The 20,987-nt window shown below is 41.7% G+C and overlaps 2 protein-coding genes across 2 annotated transcripts in view; both read left to right on the top strand.

Moving 5' to 3' along the window:
* Nucleotides 1-231: 231 nt before the first annotated feature.
* LOC123983415 (E3 ubiquitin-protein ligase TRIM35-like) lies at nt 232-1,902 on the top strand. The gene has a single exon (XM_046069669.1). It carries the CDS (start codon nt 268-270, stop codon nt 1,672-1,674), a length of 1,407 nt encoding a protein of 468 aa, XP_045925625.1. The 5' UTR covers nt 232-267; the 3' UTR covers nt 1,675-1,902.
* A 2,396-nt stretch (nt 1,903-4,298) lies between these two features.
* Nucleotides 4,299-20,987, top strand: part of waplb (WAPL cohesin release factor b) — a 34,545-nt gene continuing 17,856 nt past the window's right edge. The window contains exons 1-5 of the mRNA XM_046068208.1: nt 4,299-4,615; nt 5,365-5,870; nt 12,760-13,483; nt 14,714-15,084; nt 15,669-15,790. Of these exons, the coding sequence (XP_045924164.1) occupies nt 5,387-5,870; nt 12,760-13,483; nt 14,714-15,084; nt 15,669-15,790 (1,701 nt within the window). The 5' untranslated portion in view covers nt 4,299-4,615; nt 5,365-5,386. The remainder of the gene's footprint in view (nt 4,616-5,364; nt 5,871-12,759; nt 13,484-14,713; nt 15,085-15,668; nt 15,791-20,987) is intronic.

The raw sequence follows: 20,987 nt of genomic DNA on the forward strand, positions 1-20,987 counted from the left end.
CCTTCCTGACAAGAAAGACAGAAATCCACAACAACATTCCCCTTCGGACCAACATCAGACATCCACCGACAAAGGAGAGCTTCAGGTGGGAGTGCTGGGACTGGAATACTACCACTACTACTACCAGCAGCTGACTCCACACACGGAATAAGAGTTTAAAAAAATCCCAGCTAGAACTGAAAGTAACTTTGAAGGAAGTTTCTCGGAGGAAGGAGTAGCACCATCTCCTGTCTGCCTTTCTGTGTTTTCAGCGTCACTCAGAGGACAATGGCTACTACCTCAGAGGAGGATTTCTGCTGTCCGGCCTGCCATGACATCTTTAAAGATCCTGTCCTCCTGTCATGTAGCCACAGCTTCTGTAAAGCCTGTCTGCAGAGCTGGTGGAGAGGGAAACATATCCAACAGTGTCCAGTTTGTCGGACAGAATCTCAGTGGAGTAATCCACCTCGCAACTTGGCGTTAAAGAATGTGTGCGAGTCGTTTTTGCGACAGAGAGGTCAAGGAGCCTCATTGGGGTCTGTGGCGCTCTGTCGTCTGCACTCTGAGAAACTCAAACTGTTTTGTCTGGACCATCAGCAGCCAGTGTGTGTCGTCTGTCGAGATGCGAAAATACACACTGACCACAGCTTCAGACCCATCGAGGAGGCCGCACAGGATCAAAGAGAGCAGCTCCAGAAATCCCTGAAACCCTTCCAGGACAAGTTAAAGGTGTTTGAAGAAGTTAAAGTGAACTTTAATCAAACAGCAGAACACATCAGGGTCCAGGCCCGACACACAGAGAGGCAGATTAAGGAAGCTTTTCTGAAGCTTCACAAGTTTCTACAAGAGGAAGAGGAGGCCAGGATGGCTGCACTGTGGGAGGAAGAGGAGCAGAAGAGACAGATGATGGAGGAGAAGTTTGAAGCTCTGAGCAGAAATATAGCAGCTCTTTCGGACACAGTCAGAGCCACAGGGAAGGATCTGAAATCTGACGACATATCATTCCTGAAGAACTACAAGGCTGCAGTTAAAAGAGTCCAGCAGTGCCCCCTACTCGATGATCCACAGCTGCCCTCAGGAGCTCTGATAGACGTGGCCAAACACCTGGGCAACCTGACCTTCAACATCTGGAATAAGATGAAGGACGTAGTCTCTTACAGTCCTGTGATTCTGGATCCAAACACTGCCAATCCAGAACTCATTCTGTCTGAAGATCTGACCAGTGTCAAACATGGAAAGAGACAGCAGCTTCCCGAAAACCCAGAGAGGTTTGAGTACTGGGATTCTGTCCTGGGCTCAGGATTTACCTCAGGGACTCACAGCTGGGATGTTGAGGTTGGAGACAACAAAGACTGGGAGCTGGGGGTGTTAACAGAGTCCATTTGTAGGCAGGGATTTGTGGGCTCTACAGTGTGGAGTGTAGACTTCAGTGATGTTGGATACAGAGCGTACTCCCCAACAGATAAATACACTGACCTCCCAGTCAGACAGAAGCTCCAGAGGATCAGAGTTCATCTGGACTGGGACAAAGGAGAGCTGTCCTTTTCTGATCCTGATTCTAACACTCACTTACACACCTTCACACACACTTTTACAGAGAAATTGTGCCCGTACCTTTGCACCAGGAATACATTCCCTCTGAAGATATCGCCGGTAAAGGTCTCTGTAACCGTGGGAAGTTCAGAGATCAGTTAGAGGACAATACGATGATAGCGTCTCACTGTGTCAGTCTGGTGTGTGTTTCTTGTTTCAGTCTGTTTTCCCTGTTAGTTTGTAGTCTACTCTGTGCCTTTAGTGCTGTTCAGTCTGTTTCCTGTTTAGTTTGGTTTTGATCTGTGCCTGCCTTAGTTCCTGTTATGATCCCTGTGTTATAGTCGGTCGGTGTTTGTCTGTTTACATGGGGTTCTGTTTGTATGGGATAGATCCTTGTCTGGTATTTTGTAACATGTGTTCTGTCTGTTCCCCCAGTAATCCCTCTGCATGCCTGACTCTCAGTTTTCCCCTGCTGTCCCTCTGCCTGTCTCGTTAGTCCTGATCCCTGTCACCTGTGTTGCTCCTGCCTGCTCCTTAGTCCCTAGTGTTAAATGTTTGCTGTTTCTGTTCAGTCTCTGTCCGGTCATTGTCCTGTGTAGTGTGATGTATGTTCTGTCTGTTGTTGGAACTACCGGTACAATCATTTTGGATTTACTAGTCTAGGCAACCTCTAAGCTTTATTACTTGTTTTGTTTGGATTAAAATCCCTGAACTTGACGTCGATTATCTAGTGTCTTGTGTTTGGGCTCTCTCCTGTTTGCGCTCATCTGAATCCTGACAGATAGTGACTGCGTATCATTTCATGTTCACTTCTACAGTTTCTTAACTTTTAATTGAACATTATGCATTATGTGTGTGAGGATACATATGAGAAAGAACATTAGAAACAGGATTCCTGGCTGTTCATACTATGTAATATGTATAGAAATGGGTTACATGAGAAATTGAAAATGAAAATCTAGCATGCAACATTCATAGAACATGTGCAGAACATGCAAACTTCACACTGAAAAGTCCCTGCTGGCCGGCAGTAAACACAGACTAACATCTGAAGTCTGGAATAAAATCTCCCCACAGTGCTTTGTGTCTTCTTGTTTCCATTGAAATGAACTGGTCAGGAGACATGTGTATACAATGGACAGGAAAGATGGACTAGCAGCAGCTCACACAGACAAAGTGGAATTCAAACTCAATTGCCCAATTTTTAAGTAGATCCAGCTAAAACATGTTTTTGTTCCTTGATATAACTGAGATGGACAAAATATTAGAAACACTTGTCAGTATTGCCTGTGCCTTAATCTTGTTACAGTACAGGTGCACCATATACTTGGACTGGTTGTTGTTTGATCTCCCTTGTTTGATGTTGTTGCATATTGATAATGTGAAGCCTGATAAAGGTTGGAACATTGATTTTTCAACAACCCTCCCTACCTAACTACCTTCTTTTTTTATCATGTCCATTTTATGGTGTATAAAGTTTTAGATTTTCAGCAAAGAAATAACGCAGAATTTACACTGTAACTCAGTTAAAGGTTTTATTTATTAATTTGTTTAAAAATAACCAAGGCATGTTTGGTTTGTATACAATGCAATGCTTTTTAAAATTAGTCAATTCATGACGATTAAGAACAAAAATCGGGTGTTAGTAAATCTACATCTGTCAATAACTCGTTAAGCCATAATAATCAAGCAATTATACAACATTTCCCTTTTTTGGTCCTGCATTATAACTCTAAATTTAATATCCTAATATTCTAATTTGGGCGCTTGTCCATCCTTTTCATATGATGGATATGCAAAGTCACAGAACAAACAATTGTTTTTATCAGTGTTTTATCTTCGTCTCAGAAACTCATTATCAATAATGAAAAATCAGAAAGAGCTTTATTGCCAAGTAGTATTTTACACTTACGAAGAATTTGCTGAGGTGCTTCATGTAGACAAACATACAATTTACATAAATAAATGTAAAAATATATAGATGCAAGTTATAAAAGAAAAATAGAACTAATTGTAGAGAAACAACAATGTGGCAGATATTTAAATGTGCATTACTCTGGGTTTGTGTTGTGCAAACATATTACAGGTTATTACAAGATATTGAACAATAATAACAATAACGAATATGTGCAGTTACAAGGATAAATGTAATTTATTATTCCAAAGTGAGTTTCTTTAGCTTTCGGTGAGAGTCAGGTCTCCAGTTCTACTAATTCTAAATACAATCTATTTAGGAAAATCAATTAATAATTTCTTTTCTTTCTAATGGAGAGTGTAGAAGTGAGTATGCTCCTTAAAATTTTGTTTGTACATTTATTTCCTTTAAAATCAAGTTTGTCTATATAAACTGAAGGCAAGTGACTAACGTACTGCATATCATTTATGCCGCATTTGCTGTCAGTCATTTGAAATGGAACTTTTTACGAGTTTAATGGGAGCACCTGAACGCGACATTTGTAATGAAAAGATTGATGAAGCCACCAGTGTGAAGCTGGAATTACTATTATAAACACATCCGGTCATGATTTTATAAAACAAAATAAGGCAAAAACATTACAACCTGCCAAAACAGAGCAAAACAATGTATTGACTTTATATATTAGCTCATATGTAGATGAAGGGGTCTGTATCAAACACACATTTGCAAATGCCATTTTATATATAACATGTCAATACTAGTTAAGGCCTTTAGGCTTCAGCTAGAACGCTCTCTCCGTATGTTCAATGTGTGCTTTTACTTTAAAAGGTCGACTACCTGTATCCGGTCACGTTCTGCTCTCTCCGGTTAACTTGACGTAGCGGGGGAGTCCAATGGAAGCCTTCGTCGCAACCCGGAGGAAACAATCGAGTGCGATTTAGCTTGAAAATCGGAGTCGATGTCGTTGTATCAAGCTATAAACTGAATCTTTTCTCAGCCGTGTGTGTCTGCGGTTCTCCACGTTGTGTTTCAACCCCGCTAATTTGCCGTTAACGGCGTCACTTGGGCCTTGTTTATACTGAGCAGCTTGGATCAGGGGAAGCAGGCCCGGTGTCCTGTGCGAGTTCAACGGCCGTTTGCGGGGCTGGAGTGTGTTTTGTGCGGATCTGCCCTTTAGCTCACCAAGTAAGTGGAAATACTGATAACAGACAATGTTGGTTTACCGATATAATCTGGTCTGTATTTGTATTTTTAGGTTGCGGCACGACACGATGTCAGGTTGTAGTTATTGTTAGCCGTTAGCTTCAGGCTAGCAGTTTACTGGAGTGACGGGTCCTCTGTTGATCTTTATGCCAATGCTAACGGCTAAAACTCGAGCTAACGTTAACAGTAACTTGGGTAAACGTGTTATATTTGTACGTAACAGGCATCTCGTAATTAACGATTGTCTAATCCAGTGGGGGGTTTGTTGTGTTCCCATGAATTCTTCTGCTAGCATCATCCCAGTGCTGATAGGAGTAAGTTAGCGCCATTAGCTCGGCTGGAAAGCTAATGTTAGCCTTGTTTGACAAACCAGCTGGCTGAGAAGAACGCAAGCTGTTGACTAGTAATTCGCACACCTAGCTGCGCTTCTTCTATTAAACTGACTTATAAATGAAATGAGATGAAATCAAGGAAAAAAAACAAGCCGAATTTGTTGTTTGTTTGCGAACAGAAACAGGACACTGATCTCCTGTGGAGTTTATTAAGTCCATGATTCTGCAAGTAGTTCATCAATTAAGCAGTGAACTTGACTGACACTGGCTAATGCTGTTCAGTTTGTAATCTTAAATAAAAACCCAATATATAGATCTTGAGGGGGAAATGACTGGGAGTCAAGATGTTCTTATAAACGTGTAAATTGTGTTCGGTTCTTTCTGCTTCTCTTGTTTCAGAGAATATGACCCAGATGCAACAATGACATCCAGATTCGGTAAAACCTACAGCCGCAAGGGAGGAGAGGGCATGTCCAAGTTTGACGAGGTTCTGTCCACTAAGAGAGGCACCCTTAGTACCAAATGGGGTGACACCACCTACAAGGCCAAGGTGGGCTCCAAGCGCATCGGCGCTCCCAAGAACGACTCTATCCTGGAAGTGTACAAGAGGCCCCGTCCATCAGGAGATGGCTTGGAGGATCCGTTTGGATTTGACAGCGATGAGGAATCCAAGCCGGTGTCATCTCGCAGTGGCAGCAAGTCGTCACCCGCCAAGCCAGCCTCAGCAGAGCCTCCCCAAGCTGAAAGGCCGGGCATTTCTCTGGACACGGGGAGCAGGTCCAGCCTCCAGGGAGGATCCCACGCTTTGGCGTCCGCTCGAGGGGCATCATTGCTGGTCAACGACAGGAACCAGCCCAGCGTGATGGAGGACACAGCTCGGTTCTTCAACAGCAGTGCTAGCATAGGTAATACACAGACTTTGAAACCTTTAAGCTTGGGTAGTACATCTGGACCAGGACTTATTTATTTAATCTATTAAATAAAGCTCAGGTAGATGGTGTTGGAGAAACTAGCAAACATGCGGCAAGATTTTGAAAGTGTCCAAATGTAAAAATCTCACCCCCTTCCGTTCAGCTTCACTCGAAAGCTACTTCCCCCAAAACACACTTTCATACCCAGCGAGCGCACAGCCAGGTAGGCTGCCAATTGGTTGATTGGCCCTGCTTATTACAGTCCTGCCAAAGAAACAGGATTTTGTTTTAGATTTTGTGTCAGAGCATTTGATTTATTGATCGCTGATGGCATGTAGAGAGTATTTCAACAAATATAACAAAACTGCCTGAAATAAATTGTCCACCCCAGCTCTAATTTAATTGCTAATCTGTAAAATGTCAAAACAGTGATAGATGCCCAAAAGAGGTTACCAGATTTCTTAGCAGTACTAATAATTTAATACAGACAGTAAAAAAACCCCTCAAAGATACTCAATTTATATAAAACAGTGGAAGACTAAGCAAAGTCAATAGTCCGTTTTAGAACAGCAACTTATCGATTGCTGCTTTAAGCACATAATAACCAGGATATCCTTTAGGAAACAATAACTTTTTATTTATTTATGGCATTAGAGACCGCAATATGAAATATTCTTGTTCGACTGTGTGGTCGCTGAATGGGCTGAAATTTGATTCTTTGAATGTTCCACACTTTGCTTTTGATATAATGGCCGAAGTACAAAGTTCCGTTGAATCTGTTGACTAAATGTCGACTCTGAATGGCTTCTGTCAGTTGTAAAAAAGTTTAGCCTCTCCTAACTTTTTTTCCCAGTCAAAATGGAAACACATCTAGCCAGTCTGAGTCCTGATTTTCCTTAAAAAGGGGTTGGAAACTAGCTTTGTTGGACAGATACCGTGGCTGTTTTTTCTGGCACCCTGAGGCTCATGTTAACCACACAAAGCACAAAGCAAAAATCCTGTTAAACTTGCGATGAAATGAGTTGGCTCACAGATGCTAAACTATATTCTGGTCCTTCAGATGACAAACTCCGTGACCTCTATAAAACTAAATCCTCCGGTGTGACTTTGCATTGGTGCCCTTTTGAGGCCCTTCGAAGCTAAAGGCCTCAAAACGTCTACAGTTTTCACTGAGTGATATTACAGCAGTGGGCAGTCGTCGCAGCACACTCCACAAGTCTGAAGGACTAATGTCCCGTGTTTTGCTTTGTGTACAATTATTTAAGCCTCAAGAAAAACCAAGAGATGCTTGTGGTTTCCAGGACAGTTTTATTGTTTGTTTTTTTTTTTCTCTGGCCTAAAGATCATCGCAGAAATCAGTTTTATTGTTCCTCCTCTCACAGCCGTCCGCTGTCAGTGTCGTCGCGTTCAGCTTGACTTGCCATCAGATTTCCGTGACCGCTGCTGGCCACCTGCCAGAGACGCGATCACTCCAACTGACTCTGAACATCAAGCTGTGCCTCAGTGAGCACTTGGGCTCAGAGTGACGTTTCCACTGTGTCAGGACACTGAGCCATATTGAAGAGAAGCCAGAGCGACACCGAAGTTCAGCTGCCACCAACAGCAGTGTTATCTGCTTACTCTGGCTGGCGATGTTGACTTAGTAAATATGACCTAATCCCTGACCAAATAACTCTAAAATACACCAATATTGTAGAGCTGGCTTCTTTCACATTGGTGTTTGTATTTAAGATTACTGAGTCACTTACCTGTAAATATCAGGAAATAACACATTTAAGCTATTGATGCCGTCCATATTATAATTATATATAACATATTTTAAAGGTGTGCAGTGTGACAGCAGCATATTCATTTAACCTTTATTTAATCAGCCTGGCTAAAGATATACAATATCCCCCTCTGTCAGTCTTTCATCAATCCACAAAATGTACATAGATAACTTAGAGCAATATTTTTATTGAGCAGTGAGTAGGGTCGCTACTGAAACAGCCCAGTATCGAGTAGAATCAAAACGTCTCCAGTCAAACCAGTACTTCATTCGATACTTTAGTTTTGCTTGCAACCAAACACGCAAGCAACACACCGAAAGAAAGAGAAGAGCACACCTTTTTTTTTTCCTGATGTGCCTGCACCATAAACTGTATTTATTAAAAAAAAAAAAAAAAAAAAGCATTTTAATAGCCGCTCACCTTCGGCTGCGTCTGACATGTTCGTCACTGATGCAGTTTATCACCGCAAGCTCGGCTTTCCGTTGGTTTCATCTTCTGGTATCATTTAACACATCTCTGTACATTTTTTTTTTTTTTTTTTATTTGCTGTTCACATCACTTGTTTCCCACGTATTTGGTCACTAAACTATTTCACTCCTCCTCTCTCATTCAAATATAATAAAAATTGCTGCTGTAGTCTTGCCCGTGTAATACTACCCAGGAGGATGACCAATCAGGATGAGGAGGATCTGATACAATTTACCAATACTTTTTATGTAACAGTTATTTGCAACAATAAAATAAAACGGATCACCTTGCTTGTCCATAACAACAATAAAAATAATAATAGGCTACCAATAAACTACTATGGCTTTAACAGGTGGCGTTTAATGCAAGGTATCGAATGAAGTACTCTATTGGTATTTTTTTATCACTTTAAGGGTACTGGTTTTGGTACTGGTATCGGAAAATATTAAACGATACCCAACCCTAACAGTGAGTTTATTTTTCAGGCTTCGTATATAAATCATCGTACATTGAATCCTCGCAGCCTGCGGGCCAATGTGAGTTTTGTTTAGATGCGTCTGAATCTGTGTTGACATTGCCCATGAAGATTTAATCATATTGATTTTGTTCACCGTGTTCTGCATTAATGAATAATGGTTTGCCCCTCGTAATCCAGCTGTAAAAAACACCTCCTTGTCCTCCCTTTAAAGCACTGTAACTAACATGACGCAGTATTGTGAGTGAGAGAGAAATGCAAAATAAACAGAAGCCAGCAGAGACAGGGAGCCATGTGAGCAGAGCCACACTGGGTGAGAACAGTTGCTTTTTCACAGTCTCAGTGAGATTTCTTAGGTGCTGCTCATACTGCTGCTCGTTTAGAAATGCTTTGAACGTCACTGTTGTTCTCCTGATAGATATGAAGAGGGCTGTCCAATTTCTGTCTGACTTTCCAGTAACAGCACTTACAGACTGACCCACATAGGTAACAGACCATTTAATCTGTCATTAAATGGTCTCCTCCTGTATTAAAACCTGCAGTGTGGAACGTTTCTCACCCGTCTTGGCAGTGAGTAACACTGTTGACGTGAACTTACGATGTATGAGGAGGGGGGTGAACCCAAAACAAAGCCAACTCCAAATATTCTATACATACAAACCTGTTCAAGAGCAGGATCACCACATCGAGTTTGCCCTCGGTCCCTTCCCTTCTCTCAGGAAAAGCTGCACCAATGGTTTGTCCTCTCCGTCCATCGCTTTCTTTCTTCCAACTGTAATTCTTCCTCTGAACGCAGAGTTCCTTTTTTATCTGGCGCATAAGAAACTTTTCTTGGACACTTCTTAGGTTTTTCCGCCACAGGCTCTCCCTTCCCTCCTAGCTGCTGCAGCTAACACCCCCGGCTGCTGTAGTTTTTAATGCAGATAAATTCAGCTGTAAAACAAATACAAATTGCTTTACAACTTAGGCCTTGTTTAGGCTAAATATAAAGCTTGCTGAAAAACTGTTTCTATTTAAGTTTAACAGGTTTAACTGTTTGAAACACTACACCCAGTCATTTTGTGACTGTTGCATGATCAGTATTTATTTAGTTGAAGCATGTGGCAGCGTTAAGACTTTGGGCTCAGGTCATTTATCAAAACAACAATCAATCAAATTAAAATAAGTAGGCCGAGTAGCTGATCATGAAAAACCCCTTTGCATAAGCACACTGTGGTTATCGGGTCAGACTACAGTGGTTAGCAGAGCTTGAACATGTTGATGCTCTGATGAGGGAGTTACTGATTTCTCAACCTGATTACTGTACCAATGTTTGGTGCTTGGTAGGTGTTTACCCCTATACTCTCACACTCCTGACACACGCTGACATCATACTGTTTGCAAAGTCAGGCACCCAAAATGCCATCTTTACAGGTACTTAAGGTGAAACCCTAACCCATCCAGGCTCTTATCTATCTGACCATTTAAAGTGAAGGGTGAATTAAGTTTATTGAATTATTTGAATATGATACTGTTGGATTGGATTTTCTAAAAGCTTTAAATCGCTATTTAATGATAATTGTGTCGCTTGGATGAATCTTTTCTAGTTGTCATGAGCAGTGCAGCTAATTTTCCAGCAGACATGCCTTGATGTTAACTTGATAGCCTGCTTTGTGAACAATCTGAAGAAGAACTGAAAGTCTAACCTCTAAATCACCGGCACATTTCGCAATAGTGCCAACGTAGCACATTATTTTAACAGCTTATTGGTTTCTCAAAATACAGAGTTTATCTGTATTTCTCTATGTGCAAATACAACCGGGATAATGGGGAAACTCCAAAAGCCTCTTTCACCTAGAGGCTCATAGTTGGGCTTCACCATCCTTGCAAAATTTCTAACAGCTAATTTTGTAAAAGCTCAGGTGCGCACAAAGCACTTAAAGGTCTCATGCCTTCTCAGCAAATCAAGTCAAATCCTCTTTTCTTTTAAAGACCAGGGCTGTTGCTGATACTTTGGGAATGCCCTCACTCATTCTCTAAATGTTTTATCAGTTGTGTGTTTTTTATTTTTTTGCTCGTCAAAGAGAGTGAAGTAACAAAATGGGTCTCCTTCTTGCGACGCTTTTGCTCCTAAACCACAGCCTTCCATAGAACCACAGCTCTTTTTTTCTTATTTTTTTTTATAGAGCAGATACAGATATTCTTTGATGTTACACTGTGAAGCAATTTCCTGTGTTTGCTCAGAGTACCGAGTCCGGCATTGTCACCCGTTTATTATCGGGGAAGGCAGAAATGGCCACGGGCTGCTAATAACCAGAGCGTGCATGTTCTCATAGCAAGTGGGTCTAGGCCCTTTTGATTTTCTTGAAGAAATAAAACCAATTGGCAAAATGAACATTTGACGTGAAGCTCTGAAGCAGTTCCAGCTGCTTGGTGTGTGTGTGTGTGTGTGTGGGGTGTGGGGTGTGGGGGGGGGTGTGAGAGACCTGTTTTCAGTGTGTAGAGGTACTTTTTGAAATGGTGCAATCATTATGAACACCATTCTTCTACAGAGCAACATGTGAGGTTAGTCAGAAGCTCAAGTGTGGGCACGGCGTTGTTTCATTGTTGTACCAGATGGTATTCTGTAGGTTGCAACTCACAACTGTTTTAGTATAAATACATTTAGATTGTTTAAAAAGTGTGAAAAGATGGGAAAACTTTGTAGGTTAGAAAATTATAGACAGATGTTTGCCTCCCTGGAGGTAAAGCGCTTTAAATTGTCGTTGTGCTATAAAAGTTAAGATGCCTTGCTTAAAGTCTCTGCAAACACACTGTGAAAAAATTAAATAAGTTTGCAACAAATTTTCCAGCACCCATGATAATTGTGCACATTAACCTAATGCCTTTTTCCCCCCTCTAACTTTTTAACTACTAAATTGTCCTTCTGTTTGTTCTAATCAGTTACTATGCCAGTAAGTTCAGAGAACACGGTACTGGAGCACCACTGATTGTTGACATTAGCGCTGAAACAGTTTGATTAATTGGTTAGTCAGTCAACATTCTCTGGTTTTTATATCTTTGTTAACTAATCAACTTTGGGTTGATATACAGATGAATTGATAAGTAAAATAAATTGCTTGTCTTGTGGATTTAAAATACCTGTAAATATAATCTGGATATAGTCTGGTAATGGCTGAGTCTGTAAACCTGTGTATGTAAATCCCTTTTAAAATCCTTAAAATTCCCTTTTTAGAGTTCGTATTGTTGCCGTTTCAGAGGCGAGTTATTAGTTTTTTCTAAATTACTGAACTGTGATGTGATGCTCTAATATGTGAACCGTTTATTGCATAATAATTCATAGGGCTGTACTGAATATTTCGAAGTTTCATTGATTGATTTTTTGTAAATGTTAAAGTGGCGCCTCCAGCAAGAGATGCCCCAGCTACAGATGCCATCAAGGATAAAAACACAATAAAGCCAGACGGCTTATTTCCATTGTGGTCCATTTTAGGAGGGCAAATGGGTAGGCATCATGAAAAGGCAACTAGTAAGTTATTAGCAGTTTCCAAGATTCATAATGTCGACATTTGAATGCTGCACAGAATTTACTGTTAGTAGAATTAGATTCCAGTGGTGGCTGCGAGGGAACATTTCAAATAACCATAGAGTCTTGTTCAGTCCAAAAGTGAAAATGTACAGAAAAAAATAGAGATTTAATCATTTCACACAATTTTATTATCCAAACATTACAGGGGGCCCGCTCCTGTATTAACGGGGCGTTGAAAAGCAATCTAACAGCACCATAAGTTATATTTATATAACCACAAACAAAAAAAAAAAGATTTTGCTCTAGTGGTAGTAGTGACATTGTTCTCTTGGCTACAGGGCCCAACCTTTGCACTACGAGTGAGTGTCGGTCACAGCGAATATCTGCACCAGGCTGTTCAGCTTTTGGGAGATGCCTGCTGCCTACGTGTATTCATGTTTGACAAAACTGAAGAGTTAAATTAATTAAAGTTGATTTTAATTAGGAAAGACTTAAAGAATAACTTTGTTCTAATTGAGGATGTTGTCTCATGGGAGACATTTGGTACAGACCTGCTAATGAACTAGAACTGAGGTTTTAAAAAGTGTAAAGTTTACATAAACCTTGATGCCAGTTTGGATATTTGAAAGTACTGATTCTGAATCTGGTTTGCTTTTTCCACAGCAAAGCCCCAGCAGACTTCCTTGTTGGCAGAGAACCGGCACAGTTACTCGTGGTATCAAAACGCCTCTGAGAGCGATAAGCAGCCTCTGGCGCAGACCACCACCCTGAAGTCCACTTACGACTCTTGGGATACCATCATGGGTCTTCGTCCGCCCTCGCCTAGCCAAGAACCCCGCAACCCCGCACCCACACTGTCTTGGGCTACAGTGGGCGTCACTGTGGACAGCTATGACCTAGGGCGAGTCCGGCATGAGAAGCCCCCCTCTCCTCCACAGCTCCAAAGCCCCAGCGACAGTGAGGACCTCGGGGGTGACTCGGACTTCCTTGTCGAGACGTCCGGCTACTCCCAGACATCCTCCTCCTCGTCGCTTATAAGAAACTCTAACTGTCGGACTTACAGGAGGCCTAACAAACAGGGCTCTGGCAAATCCTCGGACTCCAGCGGCTCTGCCAACGCTGTTTTTGGCGCAGATCTTCCCAAATCTACATCTGACGGCAGTAATAAGACAAGTGGTGGGAGGGGGCGGGGCAGGACGAGGGACTACACGGTGCTGCACCCCTCTTCCGTGTCGATGTGTAACGTCACCATCCAGGACCGAGGAGTGGAGGAGTTTAGTACTGATGCAGCTCCTTCTAGTGGCAGCAGTAGTGCTGGGTCTGGCAGTACGACTGAGCTGGGAGATGCGGGGTGGCAGCGGAAGAAGACGGAGCAACCGATCACAAGGTAGATCAACACAAGGTGGCCTGAAAGGCTTTGGGGAATTAATTTTTTCGTTTAATATTGTCAAATAACAAATAAAAGTATCCGAACTTCTGGATGTGAGACACGTCCATCGGAGGGCAACATCAATCAAACAAAAGTCCTGCTATGCGACCTCATCAGCTGTATCAATAGCCTATAGCTGATGAAGGTTGAGGTTCAAATAAACGCCACTTTTGTTGTCATAAGACCTGTACATAAACTATTCTGAATCTGTACTGAAGATTATGATTGAAAGCTCCAGTACAGCTACTAACCGTTAATGGTTCAGATAACATAAATTTTAGTTTTTTGTTGAGTGAAAGTGATTCACACACGACTCCACAAATCTGTGACCGGACCTTTAATCGGTCTCTAATTTAAATTTGAACTGTGTATTTTATTTTTTTTTTGTATAGTAGGTTCATAAAGGCACAGAACTTCTCCCACTTCTACTAGAGTTTCCAAAAACATCAAATAAATGATGCACAAAACATCCAGAATATTTCTCCTTTACCAAACATCATTACATCTTTCTCTGAGCAAAGGAATCCGATTGATCACACCCGGCTTTTTCAAGTAGGCAAAAGACGTTTAAGGTTCCTTGCTGTCTGATTTCAGAACTTCTCTCCAAATAAATTCTTAGTGGTTTCACTGAGAAACTTGATCTAAAGGGAAAAATTAATAAAGCAAATGGCTTGAACAGGTTTTGTATAAAGGTCCCAGACGGGCACAGTTTATCATTCACACATTTTACATCTTTTACACATTTTCATCTCTCAGGTGAAAGCAGTGTTTCCTTTTGGCTCATTTTAGCTTTCAAATCTCCATGAATGTTCACTTGAGGACAATACATGCACAGCAATTTCATTTGGGGGAAACTGCCAAAGTCGCACATCAAAGTAAGACTATCTCTCTGGATTTTTTGAAACTTGGCTTTTCTTACCTGGGTTGACATGAACAGTTTCCTCAACGCGGAGGAATCTTGTGAATGTGTTAATTAAAATTTGGCAGGTCAAACAGATTGTACCGAAACCTGAAGTTGGAAACTTGGAAATGTACTTTACAAGTGTAAAGGCTCACAGCAGGATGCCACCACAGTGCATCATTTATAAAAATGTATTCTAAGTTTTGAAATTCATAAATCAGGTTCACTGCCATGACTGCAGGATATAAAACCATGTTTTTCCTAATGTGTGCTTGTCCTCGCCTCAGGGTGAGCCAGACCAAGTCAAAGAAGGACAGTAAGCTGGAACTGTTCGGTTTCGACGATGCAGACGCCCATCAAGAGGACGGCGGAGACAACACCGACGGCCAATCCAATTACAAGATCAAATATTTCGGCTTCGATGACATGAGCGACAGCGCAGAAGAAGACGACGATGACGACGACGGCGGCTCTAAAGAGAGGAGGGCCAAGAAGACTGCCGTCAACAAGGGAACCCCGCTGGTTACCGTGGAAGACACGCCGACCGCCGAACCGCCGGATCCCTTCGAGAGGCTGGAGAGTCCGATGAGCCAAACAAGACCGACCGCCAAGGAGAACAAGAAAAACTCTCAGAGGCAGGAAAGCAGGATACGAGCAGGTTAAAACAAACCCACTCCCTTACAATGGAAAATCTTTGTGCTTTGCTGGATAATGTAACTTTTGAACAGGTTTTGTTTGTGTAACAGGGCTACTAGTTTAACTATGCTGCACTTCTAGAGAACGCTGAAGGTCATTGTGTGCTTTAATGTTGATAGAAACACAGCGCACCCACACCATCAATAACATGCTGTACTTTGTTTTTACCAGCATACACCATGAACCCGTCCTCCCACACACACAGGGCATAATGCCGTACAAACATTACAAACCATGTCTCTTCCTTTGTCTTATCTGAGCTCAACCTCAGCAGCCAGTCAGCCGGTAAAAGATTGTGGTGTTTGTCAGCTGAACAAAGTCAAAATATATCTGGACTGAATGTCTGTTACTTGTCATTATTTCCATTTCAAAATAACAATGATATTATCTACATTAAGGATCTAATCACCAGCTAATCTTTAGTTTTTAGTTGCACTAATTGTGCCCACATAGAACTGTTCTTCTAATTTTGTTTAGAGAAATGTGACCAGTAATCTTGACTGACTGTGAAGTTTTAGTGATGGCGACTGTATGTTTTGTCTGCAGACGTCCTGGACTTCTCAGAGGAGGGCCTCAGAGTAGTGGCCAGGGCTCCCAGGCCGCCTCAGGGCAAACTGGCCGAGAAGAACCCAGATTCCTTCCGGAGGATCTTCAGCGCACACAAGAAGGTCAGACACTAACATGTTCCCCCACATCACTGCCGTCACATGAAGGTTCACACTGCATGCATGACTGGTATTTCACGCCACATCCTCTGAGCCTGGGATTGTTTTTAACACTGCTATGAAATACCACTTGTTAGATTATCCTTACTCAGCTGAATATTGTCAAATGTTATCATTAAAATGAAGGATAAGACTGTGTTTAATATTTTTCTTATTATTGATGAATCCCATGAAAAGTTCCTCAAAAATACTCACCAAAGCACCTAATAAATCCACAACTGAAAGTGCGCCTAGACAAAGGTACTATTTCCTCCAGTTTAAGAAACATGCAGTAAAATCCTCTGGGTTTAGTTTATTTAGTGGATGGAAATGAACAAAGTGATACAGCTAAACTGGATTTAAGAAGTGGGTCTTGGGATTCGCATCTAACTGAAGCATCATGAGTCTCAAAATCAGCTGCATTTCACTTGTGACTTTTATACAGTTCAAACAAACAGGAAATGGTATAGAAGCACATCTAGGTCACAATACTGTGTATGTGAAATATTTCAACGGTGTTAAACCCTCCCTCGTTACATTTCAGGAAGAGATTTGCATGTACCTGTGCGGACCAGTCCACCTACGCCCAGTGTGACTCAGCACTGAGTGTGTGTGTGTGGGCAGAGCAGTCGGCTCTGGTTTTTCATGCCAGAGACTGAGTCGTCTTTGAACATCTCTGAACTGCTTCTCTTTTATTTGCCAGCGTGCTAATGGCCCGTCACTCCCGGCTCTCAGACTGGGCTGACTGGATATCAGACTGTTGATTTCATAGGAGCCTTTTTATTGTAGGGGCCTGACCAATGTCATCAATCCAGACCAGAATCCAATCCAGAAATGCAAGTCCTACGTCACTCATATTTACCGTTTATGAATTGCCTGCGTTTCCTTCTTGAGGCTGCATTTCAGTTCTTGCATGAATCTCGCTGCAATTAAAGCTTTACATCAGGTGAAAAACTTGTATTGAACTGATAATGTGATTTGACTCTTGCTATGCTTGGGGAGGGTTGTTAATTAGATCTCAGTGCAGTTTTTTTGTAGTTTCCTCTGCGAGGCTTCCCTTCATCACAGCTGCTTGTTAAATGTGTTCTTTTTAGTTTGCAGCATTTATTAACTTTGTTAGGGAAAAGTTATGCATGATTGTTGTAATTAGCAAGATTCATTTCTTAATTTAAATTAGTTTCATCGATGGAAAACAAGATTAGCTAGTAATTTAGACACGAGTCACTGCCTTTGGCGTCTATATTACATATGCATATTATATTTTTCTTACTCTTTGGTTTAGAGGGTTTTCATAACATCAAGTAACCACCAAATGTAGGGCTTGTATCAGCCAAACATATTATCAAACTTACAATATGAATCTCTAACCTATAATTAGTGTGTTGGTATATTTTGAATTCTTTCAAACAGGCTGTCATTTGTAGCACACATCTTTAATTCACCAAAAGTAAGTAAACCCCCCGAGTCACCATCTGTCAACAGGTGCATGTGTCCTTTGTGTGGGTTCGTTCCTAACGGAGGAAGTGGAGTCATCATTTTTGCATAAAGAGATTCAAGCTGAGTTGCAGGTGCAGATGAAGAAGACCTGGTGCAGAAAAAAAGATGCCGTGTCAGTCGTGTGGGTACGCTCAATAAACACGATACAGGACAAAATAATGCTCAGTGTAGAAACTGTTGGAGAATCGTTCAGGCTTCAAGAGGAAATGTAATAATAAGAATCAGTGTTTCCTCTAGGATGGAGTTGTAGCAGTCGAGGTGAAGTGAAACAGTTTGCTCTATTTCTGAATATAAAACACTAATACATGTCTCTGAAATTCAGCTTCTCGCAGCAGTGCTGTTGTGTCCGTGTGCATGGGCACAGCAGCACTGCTGCTGCATCATTTGAGCCTTTATTACCATATCTGTGAACAAGTAGTTGGATAGCTAGAGCTGCTAAAAAATAAACAACCCCCAAAAAGCTCAACGACTAAACTTGATAAAGAAGTCCACTGGGGAGGAACAGACGCAGCTCTAGGAAAAGTCATTTAGTTAGTTTTTTATTTTACATTCATGGCACAGCACCCAAGCTGTTTTGGGTCACGCATCCTAAGCCTTATAACGGCAGGGAGAACCATGTTAATATGACCTCAGAATCATTATAGATAAGATTATTCATGTTTACTTTTTGTGTCTTAATTTATTCCCTTCTGTACAATTAGCAAGCATTTCATTTGTACATTAAATCCAAAAGAAACATCTCCTCATTAGCTTAAAAGGACTAGTTTGCTTTTCTAACCTCTGCTCCCCCATAGTCACCACCGTCCTTTAATTTCCTAAAAAACAGTTGTCAAACTCAGGATGTACAGTTTGTGCACAAGACCAGTGACATGCAGCTACTAGTTACTTCCTATAATTGTAGATAATAAGTTGTGTAGCAACCAAAAAAAATAGTGTGAGCTTAGTAAATTACATGTGTCCATTTCCTTTTAATGGACACATGTAATATGTTTTATACTTTCTGTGAATCCAGTTAATCTTATTTCCATCCTGTACAGACGCCTTATTTTGAAAACTGGATGTTGTCACATGTGTTTCCTCCTCGCGCTAAATCCATCCAGTCTGACCCAGTTTGATAAATAATGTTGTATGTGGTTCACGTACGGCGTAACATGAAGACTTCACAGCCTCTCTTCATACTAAAGAGACAAACTGACAGGATAAAGTCTCTAACCTGCCTGTCAGCTCGCTCTGGACCGCTTCATTTACCGTAAAGGCTTCACTCCAAATTTTGTTGCGGCTAGCTTAATTGCCTTCTCACAGACGAGTGCGCGCTCCTTTCATCAGCGGAAAGTCACTTGTTTCAGCCAACCTAGAAGTAACACGGAAAGGTGTTTTTAAAAATGCACTAACTACTAAACCAGAACAACAGTATAGATAAGATTTAGTCTTATTTAGCACTACTGTATGTGAACTGTGTTTCATGCTGTCTGGTTGCGTCGTCAGAAGCTTTAGCAGAGGCAGAGATAACTTTTGTTGAGAAGTTCTTTCTCAGCTCCTGCAGGGAAATTCTGAAGTGCGGCATGTAAAGTTAATTTCCTCTGCGTCTGCTCATTGCAGCCCAGCTGTAAGAGTATTAGCAGACACATCGCCCATGGGAGCATAATAATGTACTTAATGTACTCCCTCATTCTCTCTTGTTCTCCAGTTTCATGCTCTGACTCACAATAACTTTCCTCCCGCCTGGTTGAATAATCTGCTCTCCTCTCTGTCTCCATCACATCCTCTTGAACACTTCGTCTATATATTTTCCCTCCTAGAATAATGTTCTCTACCTCGCCCTCCTCCGTCCATGTTCTAATATACTTCCTTTCTCTCTCTCTTTCTACACTGTACGTTCTGGCTCTCTCACTCCATCTTCCGTTAACATAATTGAGAGTGAGAGCCGAGTAGAGCTCATTAGAAAAGCCCTTGGAAGTGACCGGCTTACGGAGAAGTTGTCAAACCTCTGTCTCAATTACACTAAACGGTGTGTTGGCGGCATCAGCATAGCCGTAGTGCTGGTAGGTTATTACGCCAAGGACGCTGGGAGATATTAGATGTTTCCATAATGACAGCTCGTAGACTGACTCATCCACATTTAGGAGATGGTGTCGGGTTTATTTGGGGAATGTTTTTTTATGGGACCAGCAGTTATTACAGCCATAACAGTGTGACCCTCTCTGGTGCTCCAGTGAGGCTCTTTTCACTGATGTACCTAGTGTTTTTTTTTTTTTTTTTTTGAGAACTTTCTGTTCATTGTTCATCTGTCCATCATATTTGTAAATCTAACTCGGGCATCTTTTAACTTTTCAATTCACTGCCAGCTTTTGGAATTTGAACGTTTTCAGTGCGCTGCGTGTTGCTCTGTGTTTTGGATGTTAAGGAGGTTTGATATAACCTGTGTTATCTCTGACAACAAGTGGTGCATGTGAACCACGGATTGATTACAAAGTTTAGCCATCACAGTATGCCGCTGTTACTTTTTAAATGAATAAATACCTAAAGACAGGTGCATGCTCTGTTGAACAGTGATTGGTTTAGTGGCGGAGGACTGATTTTATTATTTTTTTTTAAACCCGTTGCTTTCGCCTCCATTGAGTGAAACCCTGCAGGCTGAGGCGTCGGGCATTTTCAGTGGTGTAACTTGGACACAAAAAAAAGAGGATATGATTGTGATCTTTATTCCCGCTTCAGTAATATCTGCTGCCTTCCCTCCGACACACACCGGTGGCCGGGACATTGAGTGAGACTACAGACAGAGAGAGGCAGCTACATCAGAGCCAAAGTGGTGCATTTTCAAATTAATTTAACCCCAACTCTTTTGCCAATCTGACAATGATCTGCTCAAAACCACAGATCGATCCAGACCGTGTGTTTTGTGATCCATTTCAGCACAACCAGGGGAAATTTGCACCTGTCTGGATCCCACCAGACGGGCAATTTTACAGTTGTGTTGACTTACCCAATAATGACCGAACAAATATTGGCCTATTCAAGATCTCATGTTAATGATTACACAAAATCCAGTCTGTATCACTTTTATGGGCCGATATGTTTTCCTCTCTTTTTTGCACAATGCCCACCAAACTCCACAACCACCAAAATGCTTAGCAAGATGTCTGTGAAGGTCCTCAGTCGTCCAGGTCATGGTTTTCCAAGGGAGGTTAAAATCAACTGGACTTGGGTAAAGATAAAGTCCAGTTGCCGTTGCACCCCCAGTTTGTAATGCAGGCTTTCTGTTATAAAGACCATTGTAGCATCTTCAGAGAGTTTAGAAAACTCGACCACAGCCGCCGAAGACATTACAGAATTATAGATTAAACTCATTTCACTACCCATTCCCAAGTGTGTCGTCGACACACAGAGAAGGCAGTTGTGTTGTTAACGCACACAAAAACAGTATGTCTTTTATTTATTTATTTATTTATTTTTTGGCCATAGCAGGAACACGGCTGCGCTCGCCCATCTTCCTCCTTCACTCTCATCCCTCCCATGCTGCTTAGCGGCAGGTGGGCGGGGCGGGTGGGGTAGGTGTCCGTCTGTGTCATTCAGATTACTATAGGAGGCTTTAATTCGGTGTGTTGGTGTTCCAGCAAAGCAAAGCTCATTTCCAAACTCCTCTTTTGTCTCTGCATATTAACCC

This window comes from Micropterus dolomieu, linkage group LG14, assembly GCF_021292245.1.
Source record: "Micropterus dolomieu isolate WLL.071019.BEF.003 ecotype Adirondacks linkage group LG14, ASM2129224v1, whole genome shotgun sequence".
Taxonomy (NCBI): Eukaryota; Metazoa; Chordata; class Actinopteri; order Centrarchiformes; family Centrarchidae; genus Micropterus; species Micropterus dolomieu.

What these genes read in the sequence shown, in the direction of transcription:
- LOC123983415 (XM_046069669.1), top strand. Translation starts at nt 268, where the DNA reads ATGGCTACTACCTCAGAGGAGGATTTCTGCTGTCCGGCCTGCCATGAC.